The sequence below is a fragment of the Cupressus sempervirens genome, chromosome 5, assembly GCF_028749045.1.
Source record: "Cupressus sempervirens isolate cs-2001-9-10 chromosome 5, ASM2874904v1, whole genome shotgun sequence".
In the NCBI taxonomy this organism is placed as follows: domain Eukaryota; kingdom Viridiplantae; phylum Streptophyta; class Pinopsida; order Cupressales; family Cupressaceae; genus Cupressus; species Cupressus sempervirens.
Window position 1 is genome coordinate 121445780 of NC_143122.1, and position 11133 is coordinate 121456912.

The following is an 11133-nucleotide window of genomic DNA, read 5'->3' on the forward strand; positions in this document are numbered from 1 at the left end:
GAAAGTATTAGAACATTTGACCTGATAGAGTGCAATCTTCAATTGTTGGGTTCAGGTACTAGATCTGCTCTTCCTATTTTGATCCTTGCTTGATCTGATCTTTGTATGTGTCCCCTATCTAGTTCTGATCAACTAGATATGAAATTGTTGCTCTATTCCTCTAAGTCTTTCCTTCTTCACACTGAATTTTTTCTATAATCTCCCCATACACTGTTCTAATCCTCATATTCAATGGGTTTTTGACCTTCTTTTAAATATTGTGAAGATTTAGGGTTAGGTATGGATCTACGATCCACATTGAATCTCAAATTCTCACTCATACCTTGCTTTTTTCTCATTGTTGCATGTCTTCTCCATTTTTTTTTATTGGCTACATGCAAATCGCATAGGGAATGTAAATGATTCATCCTTATCCTTTTTCTCCTTCGAAATCTCTCTAAGTTGGCTCCAAAAATGGTTTACATCTTAGTTTGTGAAGGCATAAACTATTATGTTGATTTTGTGTTACTCGACATAGATTATATTGCTAATGCTCGGCACATGAATGTTCTAGTATTGCTCAACACATGTTATATTTCTGGATTACTCAGTATCTATTACATTTCTGGATTGCTCGACACATGAATATTCCTATATTGCTCAGCACATGTTACATTTTTGGGTTACTTGGCATATGTTACTTTCTCGGCACCTGTTAAGATTCTGACTCGGCGGCTCCTATAACTCACTCGGCATGCATAGTGTACTTGGCATATATGATGGAATTGGTTAAGTGTGTTGACACTCAAATGTCAAGACCATTCTAAGACCAACATGTTTATAAGTCCTTTAGAGTGGGCCATGCATATTGAGGAGTGATAAGGTCTAGATGATCTTTGATGTGAATTCCCTAACAGGTTCACATTAAAATGTGTATGTAACCTTTAACAAGATTGGCTCCTAATAGAGCTCACTTCAAAAGAGTGAAAATTTTGTGTTACCAATTCCTTGGTAGTTTTTCCCTTTACAAGGTTTCCATGTTAAAATACTTCTATCAAAATGTGTGGATGTTGATTGTGTTACATGTTTATTTGATGTTGCAACTCGGTATTGTTGAAAAAAATTGTTCAATTGTATATTACTTTTGATGTTACACAAAATTTCAAGTCTTTAGCAATCAATGTCTGTTGAGCTCACTCAGGCGATGAAGACAATTTCGAGTATCTCTTGAGCATTCCAGAGAGAATCAAGTTCAAAGACACTATCTACCAAGTTCACTTGGGCACCAGAGAGAAGTTGGCACAGAACCAATATTAACCGAGCTCACTCGATTACTAAAGGAAGTCTAAATAAATTCTTTTTTGAGTTAGTGTTGACCAGGTTGGGTCGGCTAATGAAGAATTTTCTTGAATCGGTATATTTAGTTTGATGATTTTATTTATTAAGTCTATTCGACTTAAGGGATGAATATTGAATATTTGTAAGTGTATTCAAGTTGACTTGACAAGGCAAAAGATATAAGTATTAGGTCCAATTGTCAGATTAAAAGAGAGAAGCATGGGATTGAAAAGATGAACCAAGGAAGTGAATTGGAAGGATAGTAGAGTATCTAGAGTTGACCGAGCTGCAAAGTTTTATCTGATCAAGGAGGATCAAGTATTTGAGCGAAAAAAGAGATCTGAAATCAGCAATTCAGTTGCATCAACAATCAAGTCATATCATTGTTACTCTTTAATAATTGTAGTAGTGTATCAAATCTCTTAACATAGTTAGCTTAACAACTCTTTAACAAATCCTCCAACAAGGTGGCATTTCTAGATTGAAGTGTCTAAAGACCTCTAACAAGGCCACTCCTAACAGGGTGATTAAATCCTTTAATAGGGTCACACCTAACAGTGTGTTTTGTAACCTTTAACAAGGTTGGCACCTAATAGGGCTCACTTCAGAAGAGTGAAAAACAGTAACTAGTTGCAATTGGTGGTTTTCCCCAAATTGGGTTTCCACATTAAATCTCAATGTCATATGTGTTTGTGGTATTTTTTTTATGATTATGAAACTAAGTTAATTAAGGTTAATCACATTAAACATCTTAAGAAGCATTTATTTCAGTGATTTTCGAGTAACATAGATTCTTAGTGTTTGTCGAGTGATTCAGTGCTAACCAAGTTACAGTAGTATTTTACTTTTAGCAGAGTTTTGATTTTGATTTTGATTTGTATTGACATCTAAGGGATCTAGGATTTATTTTTGTGGTAACTGATTCACCCCTCCCCTCTTAGTTACTCCTCTTATATTTATAACAAGTATATATACATAAAGTTTACCTTTATACTTAGTATATGAAGTTAACAATTTTACTACAAAGATGGATTTAATAATATTGTAAGTTTGATCTATTTATCAAGCTAGTTGGTTGAAAGTTAAAAGTAATAAGGTTTTGGAAAAGATCTGTAAGGACTTGTGGATAACTAATTAACCCCCCACTCCACCTCATAGTTATCTAACAATTGGTATTAGTTCTCAGTGTTTGAAGGAGAAATTTTGAAGGGACTTAAGCTAAATATTCGAAGATGTATAAGAGAGAGGTTCCTAAGGTGATCAAAGATAACTTTGCATCATGGAAAAGTAGGATGAGATTCCACCTGTCAAGAATTGGAGAATGTGTGTTACACTATATAGACAATCTATACAAACCCCCAACCCCTCCTATGATAGCTGAGCAGATGCAGGAAAAGCAAGAACATAATAACTTGATGATAGAGATTGCTTCTTCTCTAAATGATGTTGAATTTGATGATATCAAAGATTGTAGTACTATTAAAGAGATGTCGTATAATATTTTATTTGTTCATGGAGGAGATCAAAATGTGTTGAAAACAAAATTTGAGTGCCTAAGAGGAAAAATTGATGACACGAGGATGAAAGACGAGAACATTATACAACATAGTAACTGAATCAAGAAAGTGGTTAGTGTCATCAAAGTTGCTAGAGGAATCATAAGTGGTGAAGATGTTGTAAGTACTAAGAACCTTGTTACATATTTATGCTATTAGAGTATCAATCACTCAAGAGTTCATATGTATTCTTGGAAATGTCCTTACTCTTGATGCTTTGGCCAGAAAATTGACTACTTTTGAGTTGAGTAACTTTGATAGCAGATTACCTAAGGTAGAAAACGCTTTCAAGTCATCTCTAAATATTAGTATTTGAAGGAAAGATAAGTGTAACAAAGATGAAAGTGATTATGATTTTGATGAGAAATAATTATATGAGCTTGAAACATTATTGGCCAGGGGACTACGAAGTGGGAAAGGAAAGTACAAAGGTAAATTGCCCCTAATATGCTTCAAATGTAATGAAGTTGATCACATTGCATCTAGATGTCCTAACAAGAGCAGGAACGACAAGAATGACAACAAAGAGGAAAAAATATTGAAGGAACAAAGATTACAAAGACAAGGGGAAGAAGTCATCTTACATTGCTAAGGGAGAACACACCGAGTTAGGGATTGATGAAGAAATTGGTGATGAGTTATGGTCTCAAGAAATTGTGCTACCTAAAATCAAAGAAAATAAAAAAGCCTTCAAGATTTATTTCGAGTTTTGAAAGTTGTTGGGCCCTACTCTAATGTAATAAAATATAAATAATAATATCTTAGGGTTGGTTGGCCTCAAAGTTTAGGGTTAAAATTTATAGAACCTTCTTGGGAAATACTAAATTGCCTATGTAATGAAGGCTCATGTGGTTTTCTAGGATAATTCTAAATAGATATAGGGTGGTTCTAGCCTACAAAATATTGTAAGAAAAATATCCATGTGACTTTGCATGTTATATTTCTAAAATTTGTAGTCCCATACTTTTGAGATAATAAGAATCCAAACATTAGTTCTTGCAACTTTTTGTTATTTCTTTGTTTATGTTGTGTGTTTATATTATTAAGAGAAGTACCCTTCATCAAGATGTTCTCTATATTATAGATTCATGAAATTAATCACAATTGGCCGTAAACATGCAAGCGTACATTTCAGGCATACATGCTTGGTCATGGATCGAAAACCAAATTATCTTTTAATTAGAACCTTCAAGAGGTTATCTACTACTAAGTTATCTAGCTCTACCTTAATGAAAAATAATTATGTCAACATTGCATAGAAAGAGTTGGCTAAGAAAGATGGCATTCTCCAAGGAGAGGAAAATATATTACCAAATATAGGTTAGAACCTAAATGTAGAAGTACTCTACCATAACAAACTGAAATAAAGTGTGAACCCATAAGTAAGTTAGACACCATGAGGTGACAAATAAAGCTTTGTAAATCAAGGAATTGTTTCATAAGATTGGAAACTCTATCAAACCATAAAATGTAAAGAACAAGTGGGTCTAAGAAAAAATCCAAGAGATCTCCACCAAGAAGAAATACATCAAGATAAGAGCCCAAACATAGATCAAATATGATGTCAGGATTGTGTCATAAGGTCCATGAGAGATAATGAGCCAACTTGAAGGAGCGCTATAACAAACACAAAGAATGACTAAATAGGAACAATTGAAAACAAATATTTTTTATTGATGTTATGTTGCATTGAATCGAAGGATGCTCTTTCATCAATTGTATAAAACAACATTGCAAATAAATATAACTTTAATCATCTAGGAAGAGATGACCAAAAGGCTTGTCATCACTAATAAATATTACCCTTGCAAGTTCCAAGTGTCAAGACAAATTCATAGTAACTACTACATTGTTAACTTGTAATGCAACTTTGGTAACATAATAATGTAACATTAGATCAAAATGAACATCACATTATCTAACTATGATTGAAAGGGTCTAATAAGTCATATTATGTGTGGATGCTAACCAAACTAGTTAACATATTAACTATTTTTGTTCAAGTTTAAAATTGTCACCAATGTATCACTGCAGAAACTAGTTGACATGTATCGAATTGTGTCTCATATAGAAAAATGATCCAAATTGATTGCTTTATTGAATGCATCAAATCAGTATCAAACTTTAAAATAATGAAATCAAACAACTGATCAAACTACCCAAGTTATACTCAAATGCATACAAACTTGGAATGTTCTAAAATTCAAATGCTCAATACTCTCACTTGTACAATTGATCATTCAAGATGCCTATCAAGTGTGTCCCATTATCAATATAACCAATGTTAAGTACTTGCATGAGTAGTGCATACTCAAAGTAGTTATTGTTTCGGCATCAATGACAATACAAGGATAAGAGCAACACATGTCTCCATTTTAAGGATATTTTAAAATAATTATGCATTTATTTAAGTTCCACACTCATGCATAGTTAGTTTTGTTCTAGATTTATGATTTATACAAGCATTTTACTTGGTAGAACATTTCATTGCGTGATGACATTTGATTTCTAACTAAGTTAACTTGGCTATGGTGTGATTTTATTTTATATTCTATATAGATTTTTAAAATATATAAATGAGCTAATCTACTTTCTCATTCTTTTATTATTCTTTATTTTTCTATTTGTATAGCAATTAATGGTGTATAATTTTCTTATGTGCATTTATGTTTAGGCCAAGAAGGTAGCCTTGGGGATGGAAAGCCTATAGAATCTTTTTAATCACAAGGTAAGTTCTCCTTGCACTTTGGCTAGTATGCAACCCTTATTTCCTTACGATGGATCCTTTTTCTAGGGACAATAGTCAAAGCATTTTATTCTTCTAGATATCACTCAAAAGGTTACTATATGTAGTCTCCCCCCTTGTCATAGTTAAACCTTTTAGTTAGGAACCACTAGTTAGGTAGTAAATGTGTGATTTTTTCTTGCATGTCACTTGTACACATACTCTAAATAATATGGCCATACTCTTCATACAAGGTAGAACAAGTCCCCTTGGCTTTCTATGTTATTTCATTGTAAAAGAACAAATTTCAAATTTAATTGCAACTTTAAAAAAATTAAGTCTTAAGAAAGAATGGAGATTCCTCTTATTGGTTCACATCCCATAGATAATATTATTGAGAGTATGATATCTAGTATAGCATTTATAGCTTTCACTAGAACTTCATCATTTTGACCTCTCTCTCTCTCTCTCTCTCTCTCTCTCTCCACACATACATACATACATATGACACATTAAATGTATAGATAACAAACATTACCATTACTAATGTCTATGAGACATAAATTATTTGCTACAAAAAATGGAGACAATAATTACTTACTATTTAAAAAAATACAAAATATGTTGAGATAATCAATTATTTGAAATGAATATCATGTGAACAATCATCAATTACTATTAAAAACAATACAAAAATATGTCGTAGTCTATGAGTGAATGCTTAAAATTGAAAATCATGAAGATAATAGCCAATTACTATTAAAAATAATATAAAAAATATGTTGTAACCAATAGAAATTGTTTAGAGTTCGATGTTATGAAAACAATAATCAATTACTATTAAAAATAATATAAAACCATATTGAAATCTATAGAAAAATGTTTAAAATTGATTGGCATATGTAATCTATAAAAAATAATGAATTTTAAAAATAAAATAAAATAAAAAGAACATAAATAACTTATATTCAAATAGAGGAAGAGACCCACTAGTCACCACCTAGTATTTGAGCATTTACGAATCTCTCTCTAGAGATCATCGAGTAAGTGTGAAGTGGTCAAAAAGTGTCATTTTAGAAATACTCATAATGTTCATCCCCCATCAAGCACTCACCGAAAAAAAGAATACAATTAGCAACCAAGAAAGTTAAAAAATGATCAACTATTAGTACATGTGTGATCGGCTATTAGTATATGTGTTATCAACTATTAGTACATGTGTTTTCAATTCTGAGAGCTTTTTAAAATTAGTAATTGGAGGGCATCTACAATGATATCCTCGGGTCATTGGACCTCTGGTGGCTACTAGATCTCTTCCCTTACATATTTCTATATAAAAAGAATTATTTAATAAATTATTAAGATATGATTGACTGTAAAAATTATTATACCATACTATGTCTTTGTCTTCTTACAATTAAAAAATATTATATACACTTCACTAAGAAGAAAAAGGACCCAAAACAATATGTACCTAATTCTCAAGGTGATATTAGTACAATCTTAGTCCTTTCAATTTACACAAAATTTAAAGAAGGGAAACATCATGAAATTATATATATCTAATTCTCAACGTGATATTAGAACAATATGAGTATTTTGATCTTAAATGTAAGACTTAATATCTGAGAACAAATTATATACATAACTCATAGTATCTTTGAAACCAGGAATCATCTACAAAGTATTCCTAGGAAAGTGTTAGACAAATCACCTTCCCCATTCACATACATTGAGATCCAATCCCCTTCTCTTACATGGCATGCTTCCATCTCCTGATATATTTAGATCCAATTCTCTTCCTTTAACTGCATTCCTACACTCACTCAACTCTAATGTTGGGGAAGATTTGTATACCTCTTCTCCATCTTCATCGTAATCCTGAAAGGCAGATGCATTAGAATGAGAAATCATGGTATCATTTGAAAGCTTTATCTGTTTATCCTTATCTCTTAACAAATCATCTTGCCAAACACTACTTTCTTCTATTTCAGGGGATTCCCACAATGGTCTTCTTCTTGAAGAAAATGACTCTTTTCTTGAAATGTTAAGACACAAGTCTTGAAGTTCACAAGCACCTAGATCTTCATAATAGTATGTTTTGGGCCTTTTATGTTCATTTACCTTATGTTCTACATGATCCTTGTCAACAAGCTCTTCCAAGTAGTTTTGATAGGAATAATGTGTTATGCAAGACTGTTCCTGTCCACTACAATCCTCTGATTTTTGTCTATAAACATGAGAGTCTGTGATAACCCTCTTTGCTAAATCTGCAAGCTCTGTTCTTGCAGCTTCAAGTCCTTCTGAAGGGCAGGATTGTGATGCAAGTGCTCTTTGTGCTTTCTCCAATATTGCTTGCAAGTACTTTCCTTGTGATTCTATCCTCAACTGCAAGTGTCTTTGAACCTATTTCATTGTCAAATCAAGGAAATCTTAGGGTTTATAACACATATAAATTAAGGTATGGAGAGAAAATTAAGGAAAGCTTAAAGATTTTCTTGATTTCCTGTACCCTCATACCTCTAGTTGTTCATGTAACCTTCTCTGTACCACTATCTGAGCATTCAGGGCATCCGCAATATGCATTGTCCTGCCATGGAATCCAAGGAGTTATTCAATTTCTACTAATAACTGTGGAGTACAGAAATCGGCCACCCTTAAACATCACACTTTAATGAAGAATTTAAGTGTGCAAAAATAAGTCAAGCCTAGGAATCGCCTTAGTATGTGATGTTTAAACCATCCAATAGAAATTGATTTTCATAAGACAATTCCCAACAAAAACAAAAAGTTATGGCTTACTCCTGATGGCTCGGTGTGATATTGCTATCTTTCATCACTATGTCTTGATCATGCTCATCCAAGCTTCTTCCTGTGAAAAGTTAACAAAGTAAAGAAAGATTTAGGGATTAGCATTAGGATTCTTTTCCTTTAGCTCTCTATTTTTCTGAAGATGGATCATGCCATATGATCTGAACATATGTTGATGCTAAACAATTCGGACACAGTTAAATCGAGATATGATGCGTGACTATTCCTCAATGAAATTCTTGTGTAAGCTCAAAGCTTACCATTTTTGGCTGTCTCAATGTTCACTTCTTTGTGTGGCTGTTTTCCAAGCCTGAATTTCTGCAGTGACAATAAGAGAAAGAGATTCTCAGCTTATGATGCAAGCTGATTTGCAGGGCTTCTATGTCCAGAACAAGAATGACAAGATTCAATTTTTATTTCTAGATTCAATTGTGTGAGTTCTTGTCATCAACGTCACACTCTGTGATCCATCATTAGGATGAGATAGAAGGAAATATAGAGAAACGTTGATGACAAAAACACACACACAGTCAAATTGAAAAAGAAAAATTGCATTGTAAATGAATTATGGAAGTCTGATATTATTAACGACAAGATTATTCACCATACTTGAAGATGGCTCTTGAGATGGTATAGTGTAAGTCCTTTAACACCCATCATTCTCATAACTGATTTTGGAGTGGCTTCTGCAGGAGGGCATTGGCAACAGAGTGAGAACATTCGAAATACATCTTTGAATGGATCATTTAAGACCAATTCTGACTTCATAAACAAACTTGAAGCTTTCTTTCTTACTTCAAAAGTGTTCTAATTATAAGATCTAAGTCTTTATCATGTGTTACATACAATCTACATTTTCTGACATAAACGAAATGCCCAAGCTTATTAAACTAGAATGCAGCTCAAATATTCCAACTTTTGGGTATGGATCCTTAACCAAAAGATCAAATGGAAATGGCTATCCAATCCCTAGGACATGGTAAGTACTACAAGGTCTATTTGACCTACTTGGATTATTCATGAACATTAATACTATTGTTTTTCTTTGTTAACTAAAAAGCTTAGTTGCTTGGTATAATGGCATGAAGGTACACTTACTTTCTGGTCCACCAAGCTGAGCCACGGCACAAACAAATCTCTCATGAAGCTCTGGAGTCCACCTGAGTCTAGGCTTGGGCTCAGCACAAACAGCAAGACCCATGCCAAGAGAGAACTTTGGGGGCTGAGATGTAGGACCTTCAAGCCGTAGTAGGATCCCTGAATTAGACTCTTCCATTCTTGGCAGCAAATTCAAGCCTTTTCACTCACATACGTTATTCTTTATGTGTAAGGTCCTGAAAATATATAGAGAGAGAGCATTATATTGATATTCCAAGTCTCAAAATGCCAAAGGAATAACTAGTTCAAAGATAAGAGGGAATCACTTTCTTATTGGGAACCACTTCACGTAAAGGTAACAGAACATTCCCCAGCTTCTTCTCAGTTAGAAAGCCCGGAATATGTTCGATTTGGTACACTCTTCTTTACTTCAAGTACTTGAAAGGCCCACGACCACATTTAAACAGAATGTTCTGCTTCATTTCATGAAAGAGGTAACAGAAACACAAATTTAGACCTCAAAAAGGACATGATAGAGACCTTAAAACATACCCAATGGAATATCAAAAGCAGTACAAGAAGCTTTTGTAGCCAAGCCCATGAAGGGCATTCAGAGAGTATCTAAATGAAGGAATTACACTAGTCTCATAATGCCTGCTGAGACTCACAGCAGGAGCATATGATCCATTTCTAAAAAGTTCTTTTGGGTAGGTACATAATATAGGCTTGTATTAGTTATCTCTTGGGCTAAGAGCTAAGAACTGAGGAGTATTCATATCTGTCTGGGGCACAATCAGGGTCTCATCTCTTTTGATGTCAGAACCTTACACTCAGCAAGACTTGATCCGTCTTGAGCTCTTCACCAATAGATCAAGAACCCATTCACAAAAGCAGGACTTTTAAATTAACACCCATTTGTTATTTTTCATACTCATTTACAGATAAACCAAGAAAAACTCTCCTTTTAGCGACATAATAGGATCTGGAGATAGATCTAGCTATACCCACATCCACAAATGATGAACAACTGGATTACAGGAAGCTTGTAAGAGCCAAGACATGATCAGATTCCAGAGTTTGTTTTGAAAAGAAAGATGCGATTATATAAAGTCTTATGGAGTCTTAGTGGAAAATATCAGCTAAGCTTCCTTGTTAAAGAAGTATATTCCTTTCTCTGTTGTATTACCATAGTTAACTGTCATAACTGTATCCTTTTAATTTTCCACCTTATATAATATCACAAAATATTCGTGTCTTCTGTAAGAGAGAAAAGATGCCTCCTCCGAATCTTATTGCCATGATTAGTTTCTGAACTCTCGAGAAAGGAAAATTGAAAGAACGATTACATGGTAATTCAGTCTAAATCGGAAAGAGATATGGATTATGTTTTATGCTCTTTGTCCTACTCTTCTTGCAGGAGACCTATAAATATTCTAAAAGATAATAAAATCTTTGACTTCAGAGCCATTCCAACTAAGCGAAGTCGGCAGTAAATCTTTTAAAGATTTGTTAAAAATAAATAACTGAATAGTGGTAACAAATTTGTAAATTCTGAAAATGTTGAATAGAAGTCTTCCCGTTGACAAGGATATCTTTTGAATAAAACACAGAGCTGGCATAGTGTAT

The 11133-nt window shown here is 33.4% G+C and overlaps 1 protein-coding gene across 2 annotated transcripts; it reads right to left on the reverse strand.

The window, feature by feature from the left end:
• Positions 1–7125: 7125 nt before the first annotated feature.
• On the reverse strand, positions 7126–10709 carry LOC149554808 (protein PHR1-LIKE 3-like). Of its 2 annotated transcripts, XM_089828815.1 has the most exons (8): positions 9834–10709; positions 9508–9743; positions 9019–9095; positions 8670–8727; positions 8401–8470; positions 8119–8188; positions 7723–8004; positions 7126–7479 (listed from the first exon to the last, which is right to left on the reverse strand). In XM_089828815.1, the coding sequence occupies exons 2-8, from the start codon at positions 9683–9685 to the stop codon at positions 7309–7311; spliced, it is 906 nt and encodes a 301-aa protein (XP_089684941.1). In that variant the 5' UTR covers positions 9686–9743; positions 9834–10709; the 3' UTR covers positions 7126–7308. The 2 variants fall into 2 exon arrangements, with proteins under 2 accessions (XP_089684941.1, XP_089684940.1); XM_089828814.1 differs by having other exon boundaries at positions 7126–8004.
• Positions 10710–11133: the final 424 nt, after the last annotated feature.